Source organism: Pezoporus wallicus, unplaced genomic scaffold (assembly GCF_028554395.1).
Source record: "Pezoporus wallicus isolate ANWC-B61680 ecotype Strahan unplaced genomic scaffold, APGP_CSIRO_Pwel_v1 contig_7545, whole genome shotgun sequence".
In the NCBI taxonomy this organism is placed as follows: Eukaryota; Metazoa; Chordata; class Aves; order Psittaciformes; family Psittacidae; genus Pezoporus; species Pezoporus wallicus.
The window spans coordinates 5,743,028-5,770,586 of record NW_026642398.1 but is presented as its reverse complement, the minus strand read 5'-3'; the positions used below and the strand labels follow the sequence as shown (position 1 = coordinate 5,770,586).

The 27,559-nt window shown below is 39.2% G+C and overlaps 2 protein-coding genes across 9 annotated transcripts in view; both read left to right on the top strand.

Moving 5' to 3' along the window:
• The window catches only part of PHF20L1 (PHD finger protein 20 like 1), a 52,758-nt gene extending 37,095 nt beyond the window's left edge, over window positions 1-15,663 (top strand). For 5 of the 8 annotated variants that reach the window (XM_057429803.1, XM_057429802.1, XM_057429799.1 and 2 more), the window contains 9 exons: window positions 42-98; window positions 1,373-1,477; window positions 4,822-4,986; window positions 5,355-5,536; window positions 7,469-7,568; window positions 9,648-9,843; window positions 10,235-10,604; window positions 14,034-14,199; window positions 15,490-15,663. In XM_057429803.1, the coding sequence (XP_057285786.1) occupies window positions 42-98; window positions 1,373-1,477; window positions 4,822-4,986; window positions 5,355-5,536; window positions 7,469-7,568; window positions 9,648-9,843; window positions 10,235-10,604; window positions 14,034-14,199; window positions 15,490-15,632 (1,484 nt within the window). In that variant the 3' untranslated portion in view covers window positions 15,633-15,663. The remainder of the gene's footprint in view (window positions 1-41; window positions 99-1,372; window positions 1,478-4,821; window positions 4,987-5,354; window positions 5,537-7,468; window positions 7,569-9,647; window positions 9,844-10,234; window positions 10,605-14,033; window positions 14,200-15,489) is intronic. The other 3 variants (XM_057429801.1, XM_057429805.1, XM_057429806.1) reach the window with 1 other exon arrangement.
• A 9,718-nt stretch (window positions 15,664-25,381) lies between these two features.
• The window catches only part of TG (thyroglobulin), a 149,973-nt gene continuing 147,795 nt past the window's right edge, over window positions 25,382-27,559 (top strand). Inside the window, exons 1-2 of the mRNA XM_057429808.1 lie at window positions 25,382-25,699; window positions 27,207-27,315. Coding sequence (XP_057285791.1) covers window positions 25,612-25,699; window positions 27,207-27,315 — 197 coding nt within the window. The 5' untranslated portion in view covers window positions 25,382-25,611. The remainder of the gene's footprint in view (window positions 25,700-27,206; window positions 27,316-27,559) is intronic.

Sequence of the window (27,559 nt, the reverse complement as noted above, 5' to 3'; positions counted from 1 at the left end):
AGACATTGCACTTACGTCATATATTCTTCTTCAATTGGCAGGTGCTGTGAGAATGGAGAGAAAAGGGAAACTGGAAGAGAAAAGTTCTTCAACATATGGTATGTACGGAGCAATAATATTATTAGGAAAAAAAGAAAAATTCTCTTAACACTTGATGTCTGTGAAGAGCAGATGTAAAAGCATCAAATATTTCCTAGGCCCAGCTGCACTTCAATTGTTTAGGTCTCAAAACCAGGTTTTGTATATATGGTAAGTTTATAGTACAAGAGAATATCAAAGTGCCCATAACAAGGGTTTGGAAGGACCTATGAGAGACCTGGGCTAAAAAACCCAAGACTTTTTAGTTACATAAGTGATAGCTGCCTTTATTTCCTTGTACTGATCAGTTGGGATGAGAGGTGGAAGAGGAGAAAACAGTTCAATGTTAGTAGCAAAACATTTGGCAATTCTTGAAAGAAAATATAAATTAAGAAGGCCGTAGTTTTATCCTGTGTTTGAAAAAATAGGAAAAATTGTTAAAGATGGTCAAGAACTTGTAAGTGATTTTTCCTTTGTTGTTTCCACAAGGTATCAGTTCGGATTCTGTATTTCCTTAGAAGGTAAAATGACTCAAATTTGTGTGCAGGAAATCCTTAAATACTGATGCTAAGGTTTTATTTTCTATAACAAGTCGATTTTCTTGTTATTTATCTCATTGCTGATTACTCAGAAAATGATGATGGAGTGAAAATGTTGTGGGATGTTTGTCTGGGGAAAATTAACAGGATAAATAGCATGTTTCTGAGACAAATTACTTGTCCTCATGCATATACCAACAGTGGGTAGAAGTGAACCATGGTGTAGAAAATGGATCATGAATTTTAGAACAGTTTTCTGTGAGCATGTTGCTATGCAGTAAAAGGTGCTGACAGCATCAGCAGATTTGTGATACTGAGATTTCCTGTAGAAAGGAAACAGGCCTAATATGTGTTTTTCAGATGATGTTATCTTTTTACTTTGGGATTTTGTTCTTTTGAAAGCTTTCTCTCTTGGCCGAGCCTTTTTGTTATAAGCTGTAAGTAAAACAAGTGTTACAAACTGCCTAAATAATGACACTTACTTTGTGTGCTTTGCTATGTCTTCTTCTGCTATGATACTTCATGTTGGAAGTACTTAAAATGGTAAAGTGCTATTCGTTGAGAGAGATTCCTTTGACCCATTCTACCAGCAATTAATGAGACATGTCCAGGATATCAAGTAAATTAACGGAATCATTCTGATCAGACTAAGCAGCTGGAATACTTGATTTTGGATGTCATGTTTAAGTTATACCAAGTGAAGCAAGTAATGTGGAATGATACTGCTGTGTTAAAACATTACATTTCTATTTCAGGTAAAAGGAAAGAAAAGGAAAAGGAGAAAAAAGAGAAAAAGGAGAAAGATCATAAATCAAAGCAGAAAAAGAAGAAGAAAAAAAAGAAGAAATCTAAACAGCATGGTGAGTTCAATTTACTTTTTCTTTTACTAAATAAGGAAAACCACTGGATGTAGTTCTTGCATTAGGTATTAAAGTTTGTTTCTAAAGACTATGAATGTCATATTTTAGAAATTCCAAGAACAAGTTTTGGGCTAAATATTGGAAGGACACTGATGTCTGTCGCCTCATTTTTGTGCTTATAGCCTGTCTTTATGTGAGGTAGATACTTCATAGATGGTTTTACTTCAAAAGATGTGCTTGCTCTTCTCATCTCTTTAAATTCTTCATTTGAAGCTCTGTATATGCACCCTGCCTATTTTGTTTGGACATTAAAATTATTCTAGTATCTGTGTTGCTGAATTTTAGTGGTTTATTGTATAAAATTCAGCCCCTTCTTAACAGTTAATCCTTAACTGTTGAGGTTGGCATCTCTGTTGCAACAACCTTGTCTGTGGTCTTGACAAATGGTGATTCCATTTGTCTTCATCTCACTTTCCTTATTTTGACTTTTTGACCATGTCACTCATCTATTTCTTTTCTCTCTTATTTTCGTTGCCCAGAGGGGCAAAAATAATTTGGGTTTTAGATACGAGGCTCTAGGTAGCTTTTACTTTTTTAACAAAGCAAAACCCCTTTGAAACAAGTCTGCCTTTTTTTCTGCTTGTTTGAGCATGCTCGTGTAAGTATGGTTTCAAGTTTTAGCTCCATCCCTTCTGTAACTCATTGGCATGATTTCCATGGAAAAATTGGACTTTTGGGTGTTCTGTCTTTTGTAATAAAAAGGTAACTATTCTGCTGACCAGCACAGTTATACTGTTTCTTTGTATTTCTTCCCCTTTTCCACATCATCTGGTTCTTTTAATCTCCCATAAGATCACATTACAGGTTCCTTGGTTTACATTTTTTAGCATCCAGTGCAGCTTTAGTTGCAACATTATGGTAGTAGAAATAATGGCGTGGGCAAATGCAGACTCATTCTGTCTTTTTGTCTTGAGAAGGGGAAACTTTAAATCCTGTCATACAAAGACTTTCCTAGAAATTTTTCCTAAAGAGCATGTGGAAGAACCCTGCAAATTAAAAGGAGCTTCTGACCACAGACTTTCAAAGATGCCTTGTGGATCTTTAGACTGGTTATGCATTTTTTCTGTCCAAAATTTGTGCTAGAAATGAAAAATGTTCCCAAATTGTGTAGTGCTTGAATATGACCTGCAATAATTTTGAGGGTGGTGAAATACTGGCACAGGTTGCCCAGAGAGGTGGTGGATGTGCCATCCCTGGAGACATTTAAGGCCAGGTTGGATGGGGCTCTGAGCACTTGCACTGGGCAGGCATCTAAGTATTTTCAAGAAGATACTGGAAAATGCTAGGTATACGAGAGCTAAAGATAAAACAAAGACCCCAAGACCTGAAGCAGTCCTGTCTGCTTCATCTGTGATTATTAAAACACAGGAGAGTGAGTTAATACTCTCCACAGGTTCCATGTTTAGAAAGATGTTCAAAAGTAATGTGCCAGCACCTTGTGTACAGCAGTATCCCTGGAAGCACTCTCAGTGCAGTTTGATTAGAGTGAGAACAGTGTTTTACAGGTCCTCTGTTCTTTGAGTCTATGACTGAGTGTTCGTGTAAAGGTGTTGAAAAAAGAACTTGCATAAAAATTAGCAAAATAATGATGAAGGATTTGAAAAAAGGTCTTTGGAGTGGAGTGGTTTTAATAGGTAACAAGCTGCAGATTTGAAGTAAGGTCACAACTATGAAAGTATATTTTGTAGTAGGGAAACTTGAACACAGTGTTTCCCTGAGCGTTCCGTTTCATGTATTTCCAAAGAAAGGAGTAAATGGGGAAGTTATGTGTCATCTTTGGTGTTGAATCCTGGAATGCAGATGAATTGTCAGAAAAGGCTGATGTAGTGCGCAGTTTGGAAAGTTCGGAAGGGATTGGTTGGACTGATGGCTTCATCTGAGCATGTGATACTTGGCCATTCCCCAAAGTGCTTAAGGTCAGGGAATCTAAGACTTTGTGTTGTCTGGGTTGCAGTTGGTTCTCTGGTTCCTTACAGCTCTGATATGCAGTGAATTCTGCAAACCCTATTCATCCAAACTGATTCTATTAGAGTATCTCTTGTAAATTAGCATCGGAGCTGTGTTCTTGTGCCCAATATTTGCTTTGGTTTTATGTTGTTGAGGACTTTTTGCCAACTTTTCTTTAAACGGAAGCTTGGCAGAAGTACCCTGATTAAGTTCCAACTTCTAGGGGCCATATCCACTGCTTGTAAATATTAGGAGAAAACTGTATACCTCCCAATGCCCAACACATAGCAGTCATAAATCCAGATGCAGAAAGCCATGCGAGTAAAACATGAGCATTTTATTCTTTGTTGCAGTGAGGTTGACAGCAATGCAACATGAAGTAGTCAACTGCTCATTGATTTGACTCTGTTACAGTGGATATACTTAGGAAATGTGGTAGATAATTTGGTTTTGACAGAAGGAGAAAGTAAATATGAAGAGTGGATTTTTGGAAGGTATTTAGGAGAGAAGCATATTGTGGGACCCATTGCAAGAAAACTCTAGATACACATGGTAGCATCCGCGTTTGGGATGAAAGTGTAGAAATGTGATTACTCACTCGTACTTGAAGCAGTAAGTTCCAAGAGGAGTAAATAGCTACTTTTAATTATCGTTTGACCAGCATAAGACAGACATGGACCTGCTCAAGTGGGTCCAGAGGAGGGGAGCAAAGATGACCGGGGCTGGAGCAGCTTCCTTGTGAGGACAGGCTGAGAGACTGTTTAGCCTGGAAAAGAGAAGGCCGTGAGAAGACCTTCTAGCAGCCTTCCAACACCTAAAGGAGTCCTATGGCAAGAGTGGGGATGGATTGTTTATCAAGGGAATGTAGCGGTAACAGTTTTAAATGGAAAGAGGGTAGATTTAGGTTAGATATCAGGAAGAAGCTCTTTGCTCTTTACTGTGAAAGGCTGGTGAGGCATTTGGACAGGCTGCTGGGAGAAGTTGTGGATGCCCCATCCCTGAAAGTGTTCAAGGCCGGGTTGAACAGGGATCTGTGCATTCAGAGATGGGGGCTGGGAGAAGTTAAATGGGTAATACTTGGCTTAGCTATTAAACTTCATTGTTTAATGCTAGTTTTTTTTTAAATAAAATGTTATGAAGAGCTTTTGCATTTCATATTTACAGTTTCATCATCCTAATACCTCAACGTTGATATCCATTACTGCTGAGTTTAATGGAAATTATATATGCTTATATGAATTTAAGAATGTATATTATATAATTAATAATATACGCTTAATATTTTTTCCAGTTGTCATAAACTTTACTTTTGTAACAGCAACTTATTTCATTTTCAGATTATTCAGATTATGAAGATAGCTCTGTTGAGTTCTTGGACAGGTGCTCCTCTCCATTAACACGGTCCTCGGGGAGCTCTCTGACTCTGCGCAGTATGTTCTCAGAGAAGAATACATCATACCAGTATCCAAGAGCTATCTTATCTGTTGACCTTAGTGGAGAAAGTAGGTTGGCTGAACAGCAGCTTTCAATCTGTAGGCTTAATAATTTAAGAAAGAGATTTTTTTTAAAGGCAGTAATTCGGTCTGCCTTTGGGATTGGAGCTTTAAATATGGTAACTGATTTATACTTCATCTATTTAAATTAGAATTCTTACACTCCTCAAGCTGTTCTTCATTGTACTTGCTTCGGTTAAGAGTTGTTACTCTGCTTCTGAGGAGATCACATTAAAGGTACTTTGCAGAATTCATCAAGAAATGCAGTATGCTAGTATTTTGCTATATGAAGGTTAAGATTTTTTGACTGACCCCCCTGTATGTCTGTAAACTATTGTGTCTCTGCACTCACAGTTTCACGTGTTTATTTTTACTAGACCTTTCAGATATGGAATTCTTGGATGATTCCTCTACAGAGAGTTTGTTACTTAGTGGTGATGAATACAATCAGGATTTTGATTCAACTAACTTTGAAGAGTCTCAGGATGAAGATGATGCTCTAAATGAAATTGTTAGATGCATTTGTGAACTGGATGAAGAAAATGGCTTTATGATTCAGGTAAAGAAATTTGGGGATGTATTTTCTGTATGAGTGTCTTGATTGTGAAGGTGTCTTTTTGATGTGTTGGAAACTCAAGTTATATAGAGAGCTGTAAATAGAAGTGAACAATTAACAGTATTTCTGCAGTCTGCATTTGGCATTGCTCTGTTTGGTGTAAGCAGAACTATTACTCTAGGATGGATTTTCTCTAAGACTTTGATATGTAGAACAGGTTTGTAAGAAAAGGTAACTTTTTTCTTTATAGCCAGTTAGTAAATTTGGAATAAAATCTCCTTTCCTGCACACAAATCACGGCTTCTGTCCTCAAACCATCTTGATTATACCAGCCCTTCTGGTTTGGCCCTTGTGCTTTGCAGGACCAGTTGTAGAAGTGGCTCTGCTTACTGTGGATATATCTCAGCTGTATGCAGGACCTCTACTATACAGACGTTAATATTGTCAGTAACTTTGATGTGTGCATGATGTGCATGCTTCATCTTCAGAATAGCACTTCTCAAACTAGAATAACTAGCTGATTTTAGAAACGACTAAGAATTTCATTTTACTTGGTATAGAAAAAAAGGAAAGAAGAGTATGCGGTGTCTGCACAGCATTCAGGTGCTGATAGATTGTAAATCCTGCTGCTTTTTGATTTGTACTCCAATGAGGGGAGCATTTCCCATCTAGTAATCAATAATTTAAAGTCTTTGTCTCAAGGAATTCATAATACTGTGATTAGATCAGATGCAACTAACAGTGAGGAAGACCTTGGTTGTCAGTAACTTTAAAAAAGCCTTGAACTTCCTGTAGATCCCCTCCCCCCCCAAAACAGGTTTGTATTAAACTATTAATGTGGTACAGTTTCTGTTGAAAATATGGAGCCTTTTTAGTTGAGATTTGAAGGAGGCAAGGATGGCTGGCCTATCCTTACTTAATGGACTTAAAGTCTTTTGGAAATGACAGGAGTTGAAAATGAAAGACACAAAGGCTGGTCCTGGGAACACACTCAAATTCATTGCTGTGTTGGAGGAACTAAGCAGGAGCTCGGCTATGGTCATAATGTGGAAAAATGGAGTGCTGTAGAAACCTGTGGAGAGAGGTGGGAGGAAATTGTAGCCATTGCAGTATGACAAGAGGAAAGGTGATTTTGGTATTTCGAATACTCAAAAGCATGGCAAAGCAAAGAGGAGAGACTTTCAGAAGGGACCAGAAGATGTTTAAGACACAGGCAAACACTGAGTTGAGAAACTGAAATGTATTTTTAAATGGGAGTTTCCTGCCCATTTCTATAGTTCAAGTGACAGCCTGATTTTTTTCCTCTTTATACCTTGTCTCACTGAGAGCAACCAATTTGCTGTTTCTAGGTCCTCATGTCTTACCACTTCTATTTTGCTCTCCTATTCTCTTGTTTCTCCTCTTTCATTTTCTCTCCATTTTCTTTTTCTTTTAGATTTTCCATTGGTGCGATATTAAAAACACATCTTTCTAGCGCACTGGAGAGATGCTTTGTAAATATATATATTTAAACTGAAGAGTTTTCTACTTTTCACTGTTATGCTGTAATGTATTACATTATCTTTCTACTTTACTGTAATATTATGCTCCTGTTTTATGTTTCACTACTAAATATTTAGGTGCTAAAATACTGGATTTTGTAATAAAATATTATTAAATATTATATCTTTGACTTTTTCTATGGTTTGTTTCCCCCCTCCCCCCAGTCTGGAAGTTGTGATTGAGGTAACTTTCAGAACTAGAGCTCTTTTTTAGCTTGATGTCTTTGCCTACCCAAACACAAATTGCCCAACTAAAATAATCTTACTCAAACCAGCTATTTAAGTTAAACTGCTATTCTCTGCATTTTGACCACAAGAAATAGCTTCTGATTTTTGAATCTCCTTATCTCAGTTTTAGTTTTTCTTTTTGTTTTTGTTTTGTTCCTGATGGCAGTGTGAAGAATGCTTGTGTTGGCAGCACAGTGTATGCATGGGACTGTTGGAGGACAGCATTCCAGAGCAGTACATCTGTTATATCTGCAGAGATCCACCAGGTACGAGCAGACCACCTTTATCTGCAGCTGTCTGCTTGGGATTTTTAAGGAGAGATGTTGTGCATTGCTTAAACTGTTAAAGCTTTGTCTGTTTTGTGTTATCCGTCATATTTTCTTGGGGCAAGTGATTCTAGGTTTGTCTCTGAGCAGACACTTTCTTGTTAATAGCACCTTGTGCAGCTATGCTACATCTTATTCATGATCTCAATTACCATCACTTTACTTCTTGAAACTTAATTACTCCTTAACATTAGTGCTTTTTTATGTTGGTATAGTCTGAAAAGCCTTTTTTAAACAAATCATCCTCGTTCAGCACTCTGTTTGCCTATACGTGGAATCACATCCGTTCATTTACATATCTCTTTAGAGAGGACCAGTTCCCGTGGTACACTCAGCGGTGCTGAGGATGCCATTTAATATTAACTGTAATTTTATATGTTTGTGTTTGTCCAGTATTATGTAAATAAAGGTGTGGAACTGAAATGTGAAAATGAAACATAGGAATAATATATGAAATATGAAAAAAATCTAGCACTTTTAATGGTAAATGCTAGTGCACAAACAGCACATTTTGAAGGTTGTTAGGGTAAGTTTGGTAAGAATTAGGGAAGGTCTGTTTACTTCTAAACTGAATACATTTGATTAGGAAGATTCTAATTTGTCCATAAACCCATTTTTCCTAGCAGTTACTTGGAGAAGAAAAAGTACAATTTGTCAGGCAGAATACTAATAACTTTCTTCCAATTGTTACAAATGCACATACATGTCTTCTGGTGAAACCTCCAACAGTCCAGATGTTTCTTAAAGGGCAGTGAGACTGCATTCCAAAATTTACTTTTGTTCTGAATTTAGGCAATGAAATCTGAAAGCTGTTTGCAGAGTGTAAAATAGCACAGTTCTGATTTGTCATTTCCAAGATGAAAATTCAGGAAAATAGAGCTGGAAAGATGTGACTTTTCCATTTGCCCCAGTCTGAATCCGAAAGGATGGTGTAGAATGGTGTTTGATAGTTGAGAGCGGTGCACTCTTTGAGCAGTCAAGGTTCTTCTTATTAAAACCAACTAATTTGTCTTGTGTTCTTTCCCTGCGCTGTACCAGGTACTTCATTATCCCCTGCTGTGCAGAGACTGCTTCCCTAATTTTTATCTTCTCTCCCTTCCTAACCATTACTTCTTTTCTTTCCATGTCAGGAGAAAAAGGTCATTCACAATGTCAGTATTTTAAAGTGTATTGGGATAATGGGCAGAAAGGAGATAGACAGGGTATTCTCCTGAAAGGTATGAAGGGCTTCCATCAACCCATTCTTTGTTCTGTATATGATGATAGTCTGATATGAAATTGAGTGTAACATATTGCAGTCACTCTTGTTTGTCTGGGTTCCTTATTGTAAACAGCAGCATTGGAATAATTAGCATTATACATCCTGAGTTTTGGTGTTTTGGTTTTGCTGGTTTTGGTTTTTTAAATGGCTATTAGGTTCCTATAGAAGAAGTAGCTAAATATTCATTGATGCCTGTTGGGTTAAGACTATGGATGTTGCCATAGCATGGGGGACCAAGAAGTACACTTACATCAATACCCTGTCTAGTAGTGTCTGGTACAAAGGCATCTCAAAGTAGAATGCAGGAGCAATGCTGGCAGATAACTTTGAAATGTCTGCTTTTCATGCAGCCTTCTCCTGGCTTCTGATAGATAGATAATGATTTCAGTATTGAAACTTTCTGGTTTGGATATGTCCATATAAAATCCACTCTCTTAACATTTTCTTGGTAACTTAGTTTTCTTTAAAGTAAGTTGCAGTAATTAGATAAATTCATGATGAGATTTTATTTTCAAATGCCATTTAGAGAGGACTTGAGATTTCAGGTTTATTTTTTGGTTTTATGAGTTTTAAAGAGCTTCCTCTTAATCCAGGAAAACCAAATTTTAATGTATTAATAACAAGATCTTAAATCATTCTTTCATGTATTAGGAGATGTTTAGGAGAGTACAGCTTGTAATTATAACACTCTAGTTATTTAAGACTAGTTCTGCTGTGGCTTTAGATGGCCCTCAATTTGTTTCTTGCTTACCCCCCAGGTCAGAGGTGGAGTGCCAAATATCTTTATGATAAAGAGTGGTTAAACAATGGACACATGTGTGGATTATCATTTCTGAAAGAGAACTACTCTCATCTTAATGCCAAAAAGATTGTGTCAACGCATCACCTACTGGCAGATGTATATGGTGTAACTGAAATATTGCATGGACTGCAGCTGAAGATTGGGATATTAAAGTAAGTATCAGTGCAGGGTTTATTGTCTATCTTTATGTATTTAGGTAGCAGAGACTACCATTATTCCAGGTGTAATAAGCTCTCACATTAATGTTCTTTCTTGTATAATATTTGAAACACTTCAAATGCAAGATGTAGAGTACCCTCAGCTTGAGTGAGAGTTGTGTTCAGCATGGTGTATTAGGATTATTAGTGATGTTTTTAATTACTATTTTTTAATAGTCAGTTTGGTGTTAAAGGGACATCCTGGATTTATTCTAAATTGATAAGTGACCTAGGAGTACTTAGTTTTTGATAATGGTGCTTCCCGATAGCTGTGATCTTCTAGCAGAAGTGGACACTTAATAGTTCATTCTCTGTAATTTGCTTTTTTTCCTCCCCTTTGTTCCAGAAATAAGCATCACCCAGACCTTCATCTCTGGGCTTATTCAGGGACACGAAAAGAACAAGAGCAAATAACTGTTGGGGTAGAGAAAAAATCAGTGACTTTGCCAGATTCTGTTAATCCAACCGGAAGGACATGTCGCAGTCAAAACCATAGAGAGCCACGCAGCATACCCCAGAAGATGGGAGAAACTTACATCACAAGTGAGCACAGTTACCAAAAACCGCAGAGTTTTGGTGAAGACTGCAAAGCAGTCGCTGACCCTATGAGCTCAGATGATGAAGATACAAGTAGTTTTGATGAAGATCAGGAATTTCACACAGAGAATAGAAACTGTTTACAGTATTCTTTTAAAGATGGTGGCATGAATGAGCAGGTAAGTATTATTCTTCCTCTGGGAAGTTTCTTAGTTGGAGAAATATGCTCAAGGTGATAAAACTCAAGCACATACGAGTATTTAGAAACTTTCATTGCCAGAAGTCAACGTATTCTATCACGTAAGTCAGTAGAAATCATTAGAAGCAGAAAGCTGGATCACTGGAATAGTTCAGGTGAACTATACCCATTTCAGCTGGTGAATGAAATGTGAAGTATGGTTAAAGTATTGCCTATGCTAAAACTGTTTATACTCAATTCACTGGTTGTGGGAGGTGGGGGGGTGGTGTGGAACTCCTATGCTTAAAATACAGGATCTTGGAACAGAACTTATGTGGTTTTTGCAAGGTGAGGAAAATGGGACAGGTTTCTTTTTTTCTTCTCAGTTCTGTTTTCTATATTTCAGTCTTCTGTTGTTTGTTAAACTACTACTTTTATTATTATTGTACTGTATTCTTTTAATAGCAACACTATGTACAGTTAATTCCACAAGGAGTGACCAACAAATTTCGCCTCGTGCACCTTCTTTTGAGCCTTTTATATTGTGTATTTCTTCTAATTAAACATTTCACATGTTTTTAGTCAGGATTGTATTTGGCTATTTAAACATCTTTCATTAATCGTTTAAATCTATTGCTTAATGGAAAAGGTCTGAAACTTGTCAGTCTGGTTCTAGTGAAGAGTTCTCTTTGAGCAAAAACGCCAAGTGAAGCAATCCTTTCTGTTTTCTGCAATGCCAACTGTGTGAGAATAAATCGCCCAACTTATTCTCCTTTTGAAGTATACTTTCTGGTGTGGAAGAAATGAGAAAGACGTGTCTCTTTTAGTTTGAAAAGTGGCATGTAAGTTATGTAGTCTGAATGGGAAATTTTGGCTTATTCTAGATGGGAATAATTTTGTATGCTAAATTGCATGATTGTAGTTTGTATAGTAAGGGGACTTGCAGCAGTGTGAAATAGGCTTTCCTTCAAACAGTAGCTTAAGTTGTCATTATAAATAGTATCAATTCATCTAGAATTAAAAGTAAATATATGTGAGCAGTGAAGCAAAACTAATGTTTTCTAGATATCTAAAAAGCTGCGTGCTCTCTGTTTTAAACCAAGAGGAGATCTGGTTTGGGGTAGTATCAGAGTATTCTTTCCTTACTTCTCCTTGTTGTCAGTAGTCAGCCTTGATACCTTAAATGAGACTTTCTGTCTAGAGTTAGTATATATTTAAAAGCACTCCTTGGTTTTTCCATAAGCCTGTTCATACTTGCCTTAAAACCAAGAGGACACTGAGATTGGAGTGTCATTTTTTTACATGAAATAAGTTCTCTGTAAGGTGCGTTCTTCACCTCTCCATGTCAAAGTTTTGTTTGTTGCTTTGATTTCTCCTTCTAGCATCCTGCAAAGCCTTAAATGTTCTGCTTGTTGATACTGTTTTGTCTTAACCTAATCTACAGTTCTGTTACATATCCTCTTGTATAAACAGTGTTCAGATTGACTATTATCAAGTTCCTTTTTGGACTACCCATCATTTAAAATTACATTTCCTTGTTCTTGCTTCTGAAAGAATGAGCCTTCCCCATCTGAACCTGACATTTCTTTCTTCACAAGCTGGAGCCTGTACTCTGCTTCTCTTACTACCCCCTGCCACCACTCCCTGATTGCCTACACTGGTCTTAGAGGAGGACCTGTTTGACCTTGTGATTTTGTTGCTTTTCTCAAAGGAGTATTTATTGGCTGTTTGAATAAATACAGAGATCATTAAAAGGGTGTGTGTGCACGGGGAGAATCTCTTCTGATGTTATTTAGATGTTATTTAGCTTTAAGATTTTCTCTGACAGTGCAGTGGGCATCTAAAAGATTCACCTAACCAAATGATACGGTTTAGTGTGAGGTGTCCCTGCCCATGGCAGGGGGGTTGGAACTAGATGATCTTAAGGTTCTTTCCAGCCTTAACTATTCTATGATTCTGTGATCTTGGTTTCAGAATGGTGCACTCATACAGCACTGGAAGAATGACATTCGTCTCTTATGCTTTTAGAAAGAGTCTGAAAATTGTAAGAAGTAGGGCATCTCTTATTTATGTTTGAATTACCCTCTGTAAGATTATTAACAGTTTGAATAGTGAAAACCTTGTGGAGGCAAACCTGATGTCTTGAGAGAAGAAAGATTTTTATTGGAAAGGTTGTAGAATTTAGAGTCTTCATATGACTTCTCAAATCTCTCTGTGATAAATAACTTTAATTCCTTTAATGCATATTTTGAGTATTGACCATACTTGTCATCCAGATTTTCTCGTAAAGCTGCCAGCAGGTTGGCCCAAGTTTGATCTGGTTTTTTTTTTTTTTTTTTTAGTAGATTTTAAAAATCTTTTTGTTTTGATGGGTTTTGGTTTTTGGTGTTTTTCTCAATAAATAACTTAAAATCTATCAGTCCCTATTTTCTTCTTCCCCTCTCTTCCTATTATTGACAGAAGTGTGTTGTTACGAGATGTGGAAAAAGAAATTAGCTGAGCACTTCATCAGACAAGTGTATTAATACAGTAAAATAAGGTTCTTATTCTGGCATTTGCCATGAACTGACGTTGTGAGCACACATCTCCAGCATTCTAGTTCCTAAAATAGAATCGTAAATAGTGAAAAAACATCAGCTCTGAAATCACAGTGGATAGAAAATGGAAACTGTGAATCCTGCTAATTAATGGAGATACCGAACATTTCAACTCGTTAAATCTGGTGTATTTCCTTTGGTTGTTTTCATTAGCTGAAATGCCAAACAGAGAAAGATGAGGATGTAAGGATACTAATTAATTCAGAGCAGTTAATCTTCCTCAGAGACTCCTTTTGCATAACTCTGCATATTATTGCCCTTGTAACTAACCCCAGGCGTGTTCAGTTCTGACCCAGACTTGTGCTTGCAACTCACATGGAACCATAGCAATGGTAGGAAGAGAAGTCTTTTGTCTTAACCAACAAATAGAATGGCCAGCAAAATAGAGACTTTTGACGTCTTGGATATGAATGCATTTTAGGCATTTTTTCTTCATTCTCTAGAAACAAACTTAGGGTTTTGCACATTTTTTGGTGGACCAGTTCAGTTCAGATTTCATTATTTTACTCATGCTTTATATAAAAAGAGCACAGAAATGCAGTCTGTCTTGCTGCATCAAAGTGCTTAAGCTGGTAGACTTCACCTCTTGCCTCACTCCTCCAGTGCTATATATACTCCTTTGTATGGAATTCACATTTTGTTTGGTTTAGTCTATTGCTGTATCATGGTACATGGCTTTTTGACTATGCTTTTTGTCAAGTAGACAGAAGTACAATTCTAAACCAGCATCATTTGTTGTGTGACAAGTGTTGAAATCAACACCTGAAAACAAAGCAAACATAAAACAAACCCTCTTAAATGGCAATTTTTTTCTTTCTGTTGCTCCTATGAAGAAGAATTCTGCTGAAGGAAACACTGTGTTTGTTTGTAATGAAAGAAAAGGCTCAGAAGAACAAGTGGACACACATCTTCAATGGCAGCTAAATCTCCTTACCCACATAGAGAATGTACAGAATGAAGTCACCAGCAGAATGGACCTGATTGAAAAAGAAGTTGATGGTAACTGCATTGCTAGATACTTGTTAATACACCTGTAACAGCATCTTTGATAGCCACTGTGTTGTGTGATCTGAGGCACTGAGGACAGATTTTTAAGTATTGCATTCAAATTTGGGTACCAAAATGATAATCAGAGCCTGCAGCCCCACACCCTTCCACAAGTTATGAATGCCCAATAAAGTAGCTTAAGCACTCAGGACCCCTGAAAGTTTAGCTTAAGTTTGTGATATTAGGTAGAATTCAGAAAGCTGAGATAACTTATCTAATCTTTATCCAGATATAGATCATAAAGTTGATGGATTTTTCTATGCCTGGAGTGGTTTTGGCCGGATTGTTCTGGCAATTGACAATATTTAGGGATAAAAATGTGTTCATTCTGTCTTCAGCTTTGCTTTGCTATATATCAGTAAGACAAATCAGGCTTTGTGAAAAACCTTCTGTGGAGTTGTAGCAGAGGAGTAAGTATTACAGCACATAAGTTTACTCACCAGTCATAGAAACTAAGAATGAGGGAAGCTTTTAGTCTACTCATAGGAGTCCTTAATTATCTTTTGACAAATAAAATTGTCTTAGTTTTACTTTCAGTATTCCTGCTAGTACTAGGCAGTATTTCTAGGCTAAGAGGGTTGACCTTTTCCCTTCTCTGCCTCTACAAGCATAGAAATTCCTTGAAATCATTTGTTGAAGATTAGCAAAACCATTCTGTAATCTGGACCTTGTAAACAGGAGCCTGCTAAAGTGACAGAATCCTTGCGTTTAAGGATTGTGTTTTCTGTTGCAGAACTGTCATAGCTAGATCGTCATGAACTGAGGTTTCTTTTATGTGCGTGACTAATAAACCATTAGCTACAAGTATAATTTGCTCCTAGTATCTTTTTATAGTAACAGTCAAATCAGAAGATACGTTTGGATTGTTCAAGTGAAGTGTGGAGTTAGTTGGTGTTTCATAGAATTGTTTGGGTTGGAAGGGACCTTAAAGCTCATCCAGTTCTAACGCCTGCCTGCCATGGGCAGAGACACCTTCCACTAGATCAGGTTTCTCCAAGCCCTGTCCAACCTGGCCTTGAACACTGCCAGGGATGGAGCAGCCACAGCTTCTGTGAGCACCCTGTACCAGTGCCTCAGCAGTGACTTCTTCCTTGTATCTAATTTCTTCTTTTAAGCAAAAATCACAGCCTCAGTACATTTTCCCTTCTTATAAGAGACAGAGTAAGAAAGAGAAGTTTAAGTTTTATGAAAGCTGGTTTTTGAAGACTTATTCTAATCAACTTCTTCCTTTTCCTTCTGTAGTTTTAGAAAGCTGGCTTGATTTCACTGGAGAACTGGAACCACCAGATCCTCTGGCAAGATTGCCTCAGCTCAAGCGGCGGATCAAACAGCTCCTAATTGACATGGGGAAAGTACAGCAAATAGCGACACTTTGCTCTGTATGACAAAAGGAAGAATAAAGAAATAAAAATAGGATCTTTACGGTGAATTTTCTTACTAGCCACAAGACTGACAGGAAGTCAGCCAAAAGCTGAGCATTTATCTGGTTCTTTGCTGATTAGTAACCTGAAGCTTTAGAGAGGGGAATTCAGAGTAAGGAATCTCTCGTATTGAAAATCTGAATATGCAGTGCCCACACTTCAAAATGTAACATATTTCATACTGAAAAAATGCTGATATGATTTGAACATGATAAACAAGACCACCCCCCCCCCCCCCCCCGGAAGTTCAACAAACAAAAACTCGGTGAAGAACAATGCTACTGTTTGGAAACCTTTGGCAAAAACAATCTAACTTAGCAGAATCCAGCTGACTAGATATTCTTGGGAACTGCTTTTTTAATGAATTCCTCTTGTCTTGCTAGTGAAAGACAGACACAGAGAGATCTGTATCCTCTCTACAAAGGAAGTTTTTAGATTATTTCCTTCTCATGAATGTTCAGGAAAGCAAATGTTAGCTTTGATTTTTTTTTTGTTTTTTTTTGTTTTTTTTTTAAAGAAACTACTTATCATGGTCTCCTTTTTTAAACTATTTTTTTTTAAATAGGAATCCTTATTACAGCACCCTTAGGCTCCTTTCAAACGTAAGTGGCAAATAGTGGTCAGATGTGCCAAATAATACTTAAAACCACTGGGATGAGAATTTGGTTATGACTTATGTGAAGGTTTTTTCCAAAGTCCTACTCGGTGCCAGCAATCCATCCAAAATTGTGTCTAGTTTATATTTTTTTATGTTCTATTGCAATGTTCAGGGTTCAAGGTACAATTTTTGTCCTGGGAAAGCTCTGTTCTGGTGTTGGCCCTCTGAAACTTTACCATCCTCAGCTGGGATGAGGAATGACAAGAGCAGCAAATCTGGCTGTGGTTGGGAATATGCTAAACCACTAGAATAAATCTCACGAAATACATGATCCAGGGTGTTTTAATGAAACCTCTCAGCTTCAGTGAATGAAATGTCATGAAACCAAAGGCAGCCTACTTGCTCTGTTAGCTCTTGCTGGATTTTGAGCCCAGGAATTTCCCTGTGCTTCTAAGTTGCCGCTGTACCCAGCGCTACACACACATTTGTATGTGTATGTATATGTGTATAGCTACGCATGTACATACATACATACTCTACATTTCTATCTACACATGTCTAGTTTTGTTACAATAGACTCTAAGAACTGGTGTTTAACATGAAATGTTACCTTTTAACAAGCAGTTTCTAAAAATGAAAATAATGTATGTACAGGTTTTGAAATTTGTAAAATATGACTGTTAAAAGGAGGCTATTTAACTGGTGACATTAAGATACTTGAATGTTTTATGCCTCACGTCTGTTTATCAGTTCTAGTTATCTGTATAAATGCATTTTAGAACCGATAGACAGTAAACTTGAATTTACCTTTTGATAAAGAGTACAAGCCACTGTACATTCAAAAAACTATTTAAATTTGCAAACACACTGTTCTATATGTAAGGTACTGTATGTAAAACTGTTTATTAAAACTATTCTGCATACTCTCCATTTTCCACTGTTCTTCCTGATCTGCATACAAATGTAATGATTGTTCTAATGTACAGACCATCAAAAATCATCTTGGAATGCCTTTTGAGGATGCATAACATTGAATATGTGCCAAAGATGGATTATCTGGGAAAGACTTTGCAGCCAGTGCATTGAACTTTTATGACAGAACCGTTATTGAGGAAGCAAGCAGCACGGCTGGTTCATTGCTAAACTAAACCTACCCCAGCGTTTCCTGTTTGTCTGTCATATCTGCAGTGAGTTATCACTATTGATGTCCAAAGCAAAATGTAAACCCCTGTTACAGGGTGGTTGCTATTTAAAAAGTCTTGCCACATCAAGCTTGTAGGAGACATTGCAGAGCTGCATGGTAACATGGAAGTTAATTATGGAATGATTGGCAACTTCATAATGCAGAAAGAACACAAGAGCTGAGGAGCTGTTGATGTTTTTATAGCAACTGTTAATAAATGAAATACTCTGTTATGTAGTTGGATGCTTAAATAACTGCTTCAAACAATATGAATAGTTGAGTGACCTACTTGCTTTGGAATATGTGAGACTTTCTTCTGTATTATTCACCTGCTGCATAACCTTGAATGTGGTACTGTGTAAGAGAAGTATAAATCCAGATGAATTACTTTGAAACAAAGTGGAGTGTATTTACAGAATCTATAGAGCATACACTGTAGCAACATTATGCAATGTGTGTGATGTAATATAATTGTAAATGTTACTGAAGGTGGAAGTGGACCCAGAGATTCCAAGTGGGAGGATGGAGGTTGCATTCTTAGTGCAGAGATGAAGGAATGGTATCCTGAAAAGGAAATAACAAGGTTCAAGTTAAAAGTTTGCTGCAAGCTTTAATTTGTCTTGTTTGTATTTGTAATGGTCTCTGAATTTACATGAGTATGTAATTGTATCCCTCAGGATCCTGCCTTATTGGGATGGACTGTGCTTACAAGAACAAGCAATCTGCCCAGTACTTCTTTTATCTTAATTTCTTATGTAGTCACATATTAGAAAGATCCTTGCAAGCATTCATATCTTCTGAGGCACAATCTCAGTGTCCTTTTGGACTGTGCTGTGATACATCATGTGTGACTTGAATGCTTCACAGACTTGTCTGAGTTTGCTTTCTCAAACTGTGATGTCAGTTGCTACCATGTGAACGTTAAGTTTTGGCTCCAGATCCTCAAGTATTCGAAGGTTTGGGACGCTTTTGAAGTATTTTCTTTGAACACTTACAAGTCAAGTGCCATACAAATGCTAAGTGTTTTGCACAGAGTGGAACCTACAGTTGATTGCTTTGCTCATGTGCCAGTCAAACCTGATGTGACCTGGTTCAGACCAGTATCGCTTCCAGTCAGCCTCATCAAGAATCTTCTTCCTGTAGGCATAGTTTTCTGTCTTCCTCTAAATAAGCCAGGGATCTACAGAGAGTGTATTTCAACATCATTTATCGAAGTGTGAATTGCAATCACTTGTGCATAATTAAGGCAGACCCACTTGGAGAAAGAAATAGTATATGGCAGTGTGAGGAGTGGTTTTGGTACATGTGCGCAGAAGGGTAACAATTATATATTTGCAGCCTTTTAACCTAATATAAGTTCTTAATAGCAATAAATAAAAGGGAAGTGCCGTTGTACAGAAGCCTCTTGTGATTTCACAGGGCTAAATGGCAATCTTGTGGAGCCTTTAAATGCCCAGCTTTCTGCCTGAGGGTTGTTTTTATTCTTGGTGGTATCAGGGTGATGTGTTTCAAAGCTGCCTTCCTCTGACTGTGCTGTGGGCATCTACATAGGAATTCTGCATTTTCAGTTGCAGTGATGGCAGTAGGACATCAGTATCGCAGTCATAAATGAAATGTACTCTTGGTGACGTGATCGAATGGGCTGCCTATGTTTCAGCTACAAAATGGGAGATACTTCATATGGCAGGGAATGGGTTGGAAGATGCTTCCTGGTAACCCTTTTGGGTAGCTGTAGGTTGAGTAGTGCCTGTATTTTGATATTCTGGCTCAGATACACAGGCGTTTGTTCTCTGTAATTTGCAGTGGTAGAAGCCTGTGGCCCTCTTTAAATAGTTGAAGATGGGTTGCAGTTTTCTAATAGATTTCAAGTGTTTGCTGGGTGGCAAAGAACTTGAAACTGTTCTTTCATGGGTGCAGTCTTGTATGGCTGACACCCACCTGTTTCAGTTTTGTCTCTGAGCTTCCCTACGTGCTCCTCATCTGATCTTCATCTTGCATCTGTTTTTCCTTTTGTTCTCCAGCTTTCAGCACTGGCTTATGTGATGCCTGGAGGGTTTCACTCCTGTTCTTGTGCCCAGTTCTTTATGGCTGCTGTGGGAAGCACTCCTACAGGAAGGTCTCTACTCTTCTGGCCTCAGTTTCCAGTGTGTGCTATGAGTTGGGTACAGTTGGAGTGTGAGTACCATAATCAAATGCTCAGATGTTCTTGGTGCCTCCCTTTAGTAAGAGACTCCTGATCTCTTTCTGCTCCCATCTGGCTTCTGACTTAACTGGGCTTGAATGACTATGACAGCAAAATGCCTCTGGCACTGCTGGGCTCCAGCACTCCTTACCAAACTGAAGGTAGGGATGTGAAGGAGTCACTCAAACATCACAGTTAAAATCAGGAAAGTATTTTGGTGCTTGCGAACCGGAACATTTTTCCTTTGTATTTGAAGGGAAATTACAACTGTTCTCTTTGCTGAAACTTCAACAGACACAAAGTGGATCCTGAGCTGAACTGGAGCTTCATATAAATACCAACAAAAGTAAGGCGTGAGAAGGACTCTGCAAACAGGGGCTTCGTAGCGAGAAGTGTGCGGTGAGGCTGGCTGCACTACTTTGTTCTGTGGTGGTTCTGTGGAGGTGCTGATGTGAAAAGGAGGTGAATGCAATGATGCCATTCCTTTGCAAACAGGACCCATCTTTGTCACGTTGGTTTACGACACTGGAACTGTCGTTTTTACTGCTTAGAAGTATTATAGTACATGCACCTTAATTTTGGAGTGCTTATTAAGGCCAGAGGATTAATCCCTTTGACATGCCCATTGGTATTCTCACGTTTTATGAGCTGACACTGTATTTTCCCCTCTTGTACTGAGTGTGTATGGCTTTAGGTGATGATTTTACAGAGGATGTTTGAAATACTTCAGTAATGATTTTTATTGTACTGTGCTATGTCCCGGGCACTGGGTGTGGGGGGGGACTGTCTTTAGCAATAAGTATTATACACTATGTGTATATCTGTTTATATATGGAAAATGAGTATGAAGCGTGTAATGATGGTGAAAATACACTGCACAAAGAGCAGGCTGTGCATTTGGCAGCCATTCTGCACCAACCTGAGCAGCCCAAATGAAAAATTGGAGACCACATGGAGAAAAGGAACTCCATGAAAAATGGTTCAGGAGTGAATTTCCCTTCCCATACGCACTGGGCCTGTGTGTAAATGCTAGATGAGCCAGCCTTATTCTATGAATTGAGTAACTAGAGCTAATTCAGTTGCTGTTTACATCCAACAGCAGCCTTCTATTCTTTAACACCTCTATTCAGCTGTAGCCACGTGCATCAGTGTATTGTCACTAAACACTCTGAGAGAGGCAGCAGTGCACTATTATATCTTCTGTGAGAGAAGCAAAATACTTTCTCCTGTGATTTGTTTTTTACTATAGCAATAATGTTGACTGCATTCTAATACTCACAATAAAGGTCTGTTGAGATTGTTACGTGCCTGGGCTCCCATTCAGTGGACTTTTGTTTTGGTGAGCTGATGAGTGCTTGTATGTGTTTTAAACCATCAGGGAATCTTCAGTTGCGTTTTTAGCCTCTAGTCGCTAAGTTGTATGCAGCTGATACTTACTGGAAAGCTTCGGGGAATCTTCAATTGTATTTCAGCCTGAAAGCTAGTTACGGAGGCAGTAAATTATCTGCAGTGCTTACACACTGTGTGGCAAAGTAACTGGAAGATTTTTCTCTTCCTGAACTGCTTTGGTGTTTAACAGTCAGGGTTTGAGTTCTGGAGTGCACTCGGTCATTGAAAGATGACGTCTTTCAAGGCCAGGTTGGACGGGGCTTGAAGCAACCTGGTCTAGTGGAAGGTGTCCCTGCCTGTGGCAGGGGATTGGAACCAGATGATCTTGAAGGTTTCTTCTAACCCAAACCATTCTATGGCTCTGTGATTCACAGTGATGGCAACTCTGTGGGCAGACATCTGCCTTCTGAGGGTGTTTCTAGTTTTGTGCCTTTGCACAGTGTCTTTACAAAATAGCTTCAATTTGCTTTTAATTGATTTGCTTTTAATACTTCCTGCAAACTGTTGTTCAGGACTCTGCTGTAGTAGAAAACGAATAAGCAAGCAATGCTAAGAAAGCTCTTGTGGACATCCTGCCATCCAGGGTGTAAGCCATGAGCAGCAGATGAATGAAATCGAACAGAAGCTTAATGAGTCACTAATGTAGAGGAATTATGTTCACAGCAAAAATAGGTATGATCATGTAAGATAAGAGATATAAACATGTAAACTCAAACAAAATTTCAACTCTTACACAGATAGTTTTATCATTATTGAAGGGTCAGTCTCGGAGATGTCTCTCACATTAAAGATACAAGGCCAAATTCAGATCTTGGAGTAATACACCAAAGCACTTATTTTTTTAGCTATTGATCTTATTAAAGAAGAGGTTTCCTGAGTCAGACCAAACATCTGCCCAGCCCAGTGTCTGATCTTCAGTAGAAACAGTGTCAGCATCTGTAAAAGCATCTGACTAGAAAAGATCTTTACAAATAGGTCTTTCCCTTAATGTATCTTTCACTTCTGCTAAACTGAGGTTTCCTTCACCAAAACCCTCATGAAGACCATCAATTTTATCAGTCACTGACAGATCTGTGCTCCATGGGCTTCATCCGTCTTTTGTTCATTCATTTCAGCATCGGATAGCATGCTGAATTCCACAGCCTCGTACTGCAGCACAAGGAGTTGTGTTTGCTGTTGAACTTGCACTCTGACTCCATTGGCTGTACACTGTTGCCTTCAGTTTGGAGAAGGTGAAGCATTGCATTATCAAGAAGACCAAAAGCAGTTTGTCCTACTGACACCAGAAGCCTGGCACCCTGTTGCTGTCCTTGTGTGACTGGCTGTGTCCTTCCTCAGTGTGTTAGCTTGCCTTTGTCAAACACTGAACTGATCCAGTGTGCACATCTGCCCTTCGTGCCATTGTGGCTTGCAGATCTGGCTTCTGTTTGGGGTTGCAAAACAATCTGCATCCCAGAGGCTGTGTGACTGAAAGAAGTCGTTCTCTACCTTTCATTACTGTGGTACCATTAGATGAAGGAATACTGTGACCTCCAATGGGCAAGTAAGAGAAAAGTCATTTACCTCTCCTAGAAATGGTTCATTTCTGCAGGGACAAAGGCAAATTCAAGCATTCTTACATGGACTTCTTTAGGTTCTGTGGTCACCAAAGGCAATTTGCCAGCTGGCTTATTGAAACACATACCACTGTGAAGCCCTCTGCCCACTTTTCTGGCCTAGCCAAGTTTAGTGTAGAAGTTACTGTAGCTTCCCTGTTGATCTTTGAATCTGAAGAACATGTCCTGTATGAAGTGACTGAAACTTGCATTATCTGCTGGGGCTCTGCTTTTTTCCTTTATCATCTTTCCATTTTGTATGGCATGAGGACTTCTTAAAACCTAATCAGAGATGAAAGTTCAGTCAAACTTGCCAGTTCAGTCAGACTGCCAAAATCAGTCAAAGAAGATTGAGACTAATGGCTCATGGTTAGGAAGAACTGTACCAAGTGTAAAACGTTGTTCACCTCTATGTATGTGTGGTAAGTTCCTAACAAATGGTGTTAGATAGCATTCTTACATAGTTTCCTTAAAACGTAGGGAGGACGGCCCAATATTGGTGATTTAACAACAGAAAAGCAGGTTATTGTTTAAAAGTAAATTAACTGATTGATATGGGCATAATTTACCACTGTTTTCAGTTCTTAACACTTTTGCTTCCAATTTGCTGCCTCATTCAAGAGGCTCCCTTAAATCTGTCTGTTACACTAAGGTTGCCTCCTGAGGCTTAAGTTTTATGTGGGTGAGAGCAACTTGTCTGTGAGTACAGATGTTTGTATATTCATATACAGGAATAATTTACCCTCGGGCTTTTGGATATGTAAAAGCTGCAGTTGCACAAACTGTCCTTTCTGCTAAGCAAGTGTGTGCCAGCCTGGAACGATGGATAAATGCTCTGCTTCTCCCCTGAGGTTTGTGATTTCAGTGTTTTCCTTTCCCCCAGCAATTACCCTCTTGTTTGAGCGGCTTTTTGCCAGTGTGTACAATAAACAAGCCCCTCATTTCCAGCAGCACAGCAATGATTTTGAGGACAGGTTTATTTTAAGGCTGTGCTGGCCCCAGGGACGTTTTCTCCTTCCCCCCCACCCCCCCTTCACCAGTGAGCAAATTGAAGGTATTCTTCCATCTTTTCTCAGGTGCTAAAAATAAAGGTCAGTTCAATTGTCACTGCACTGAAGGTTATGAAGTGAGGCTTTCATTAGCCTGACCAGCCATAGACAAGGGCCTTTTTTAATTCTTTTTAGTCCACGGGCTATTGCATCCCATTGAACTTGCATGTACCAAGATACTCGTCTTGGTTTGACGCACATTTAGGTGTGGTTTAAGCGATGCCAATTGCCAAAACTCACTTTCTCACTTTGTTTTTTTTTAAGAGACTTTTAAGACTTTGCTGTTCTTCCCAAGATGCACAGTGCAGAGGTGATTTTCTGGGTGATTCTGAAGGAAATAAAAGTAATCTTGGGCATCAACACTATGTAGATATTGTGGACTTGTGCTTCTTTCTGTTAATGGTAGCCTTTTGGTACTTCTCTTTTTCTGTCTGCCTTGCTCTGTTATCAGCTACTCATGACCTAGCAAAGTATAAAGGAAGTGAATAGCTACCTTAATGAGCTTGCTTCTCATTTGCTGCACAAGGAACACGAATGGCACTATTTTACTAACTATAGAATACTGGGCTAAATTGGTATCTCTCACATACATCCCCTGGGTATGTGTTTCAGTGCTTTGGAAACATCCTTATACCTGGCAACACCAACCCTGCTGCCCTGGGGAGCCCGTGCCCTGGGGCTGGGCTGTCTCTGGGGGTCAGACAGAAACCAGAGACTCTTGAAACATAATTGAATCACAAATACATATCATGGTCAAACCTTTCATCCTTCCTGGTGCAGCCACTCCAGTGCTGATGCTGGCTGTTCTCTGTTTAGTTGGATTCCTTTGCTCTGCATGTACATTGCCTTACAAATGCTATGCTAATCCAGAAATGTATTTTCTTTCTATGCCTGTTTAATCAGTGCTATTACATGATTTGTTGTCTTTATGCCTCTGAAAGTTGCCTTTTTTGGTCTGCCATCTACACCGGACTTTTTCATCATCTTTCCCCAGCTTGGTCTTTCTGCAGACTATTGGCTTTCCTCAAGCCCATAGTAAGTTGCTTGAAAGTAAAATCCAAATATAGTCCCACTCATTTTAATAAGGCCTAGTCATGCTAAAGCAAGCTTGTGCTGCTGTTTGGGATAACGTTTACTATATATATCAGACAGTGTAGCACTTCAGTGGTCACACAGAAGGATGCTTGTATCACTGACAGCACCAAGATGGTCCCTAAGAGAGCATCAGTAGAGCTGTTTCTGTCTAGTACCCTTGAATCACAAGCGAGAGTGCTGCTATCACTGGAAATGAGCCTAAGACCATCCCCTGAGGATGAAGCCCAAGAAGCTAAGCTGCTTCGTGTTGGATACTTGGCTCTATTAAAGGGCATGGTGCAAGTGAGAGTAAAACCAGAAGGCAGAATACAACTGACTGACTCTTAGTTCCTTTCATAGTCCGGGGGCACTGCATACATCTTGGTGTTCAGTTGACAACCACTTTAAGAGTTGTATTTACTCCTAGTGCTGTGATGTTTGGAGGCCTAGCTTTTGCCTGTCTCGTGTCCCCAGGCTAGGCTCTCTAAAACACAAAGAAGTGTACTTCTGATACAAACTCTGGCTGCACTTTGATGAGAGCTGTAGCTCCAGCCAGGGTCACATCAATATACCCAATGTGCGTGTACATTTAACTGTCTCCTCCATCACCCCTGTGCCTGCTGCTGTTTTTCTCCTCCCAGTGACTGGGCTCAGCAGTGCTCCCTGGAGCGGGGATGAGGACTGAGGAGCACCTCGAGGGCTGTTCCAGGTGAAGGGGCCTCTTGTGGGTTTCTCAGGAGCATCGTATGCGTCACTCGCCCTATTTCATCTCCAGTCCACCAGAGCATAAGTGAGCCCATCCGAGGATGGCTGCTATAAAAAGGCAGGGGAAGGCTATATCTGGTGTGCAGGGCTGTGGTGCTCACAAGAGGGATGGAGCTCCCCCATCGCAGGACGAGCTCCATCCCATTTTGCACTCTTCTTTGCTGCTATGTTAGCATAGTAGCAGCCAATATATTTGGTGAGTACTCTTGTTCTGTTCCTTTGTGTGGCTGTGCTCCCGTTATCTTTGTGCTGTTCTGTGTATTATTCTGATGAAGTAATAATGATCTTGAATCTTGTACTCCGCAGCCTTAGCTAGTTATTGTGTGCTGTGCAGACTGAGCTTGTGTTAAATACCAAGCTATAAGGGCTTTAAATGGTCAGGATTATCTGATGATTTTGGGTGGAAAGAAAAAGGTTTTCTGGAAGAACAGACTGGGCTAGAGAAGGAGCTTGGGTAAGAAAAAGTGATGCTGCAGGGATGCAAAGGTCCTAAGATTATATTTTATAAGCCATCATCTAATTTAGGCTTTAACCTACTGGATTATCTGATAGCTGTCCTCACTTCAGACAGTCCTGCACAACAAGCAATTTGAATCACTGAGTTAATCTCTTAACTCAGATGTAGCACTTTACACAGGGATCTCCGCACACCCCAGAGCAGCTGGCTCAGAGCTTGAGATGGAAATGCTCCTATGTGTGGATGTCTATAGGTGAGCTGACCTAAAATCCCATGAAAATTCTTGCTTGGTCTTAAGGCACACAGTGAAAACTCACAGGAACAGAAGTGATTGAGAGGTCTTTAGGTGCACAGGAGACATCACTGCTTAAAGAAGTCCCTGAGCTGCAAATTGATGGAGGCTGAAAGTATTCAGAATGCTTACATACTTGCACTACTGTGTGTGGTCACACTCAGACCAAATACTGGATAAGGTATGCTTTGGTTTAAATTGCTGCAGCTATGGGTTGGTTTGTTTACTGTGTTGTTATGGACCTGGTCAGTGGAATTAAGAGCATGATGTTCATTGGGTTTTGAAGATGGGGAAATGTCAGATCAACTATAAAAAAGAACCTACTGAATTTCACCATTCTCCTGAAGCAGCATCCAAAGGTGATTTTGAATGCATTAGGAACTGGAGTTGACGGGTTGCTTGCTAGGTGGCTGTAGTGGTTGATCACTTGCCCTAGTAAAAATTGAGAAGTGCTCCTAATATGAATTATTCTGGTGCTAACTGCTAGACATTGATCCTGTTTGGTCTTTCATGACCTAAGAAAAAATACCTGTCCTTTGGTGTAGTGACTGACTTAGCTTCAATGAAGGATAAATACTCAGAAATATTAATGGTGATGTGTGTGTTTATGGCAAAGAGCTGTTTTGTGGTGATAGCACACCAGGCTCTAAGTAAATTACCCCAGGTTCCAGGAAATGATAGCCATACCAGAACAGAGCTGAGACCAATAAACAGAGCAAAGGGTTCATGAGCATCTCCGTCATGTCCTTACCCTGCCCTGTGCACACCAGTGAGTTTTTCAGTATCTCCTGTGCTGCCCCATGCAGAAATGCACACAACAATCAATGGGGAGACAACTGGGAGGACCCAGGAGCCTGGGGCTGTTACCATGCAGCATTGGCAATACCAGGGTTTTGTTAAGAGCAGGCTTGTGGTGAAACCACCCTTACGTTTTTACCTTCTTGCTGCTTTCAGAGTATCAGACAGAATCCCAACCGTTACGTCCATGTGAACTGCAGAGAGAAAAGGCTTTTTCAGAAGGTAGAACCTATGTTCCTCAGTGCTCAGAAGATGGCCAGTTCAGGTAACCCATCCCTGCTCTTATTCTGCTGCTATACAATGTGACCCTTTACTGCTAATGAAAGCTTTGCTTTAGCCTCTGTTTTGAGGAGCCTCCACATTGGTGGTGAGGGCTGCAAGAGTCTTGAAGGGTTGAACCATATTGCAGACCCAGCTTCTCCTGAATGAATTCCATGTTGCTGGAAGTAATCTCTGGGTTTAAAGGTCAATCTAACATTAACAGGCTAATCTTGGCAGCGTTATTTGCA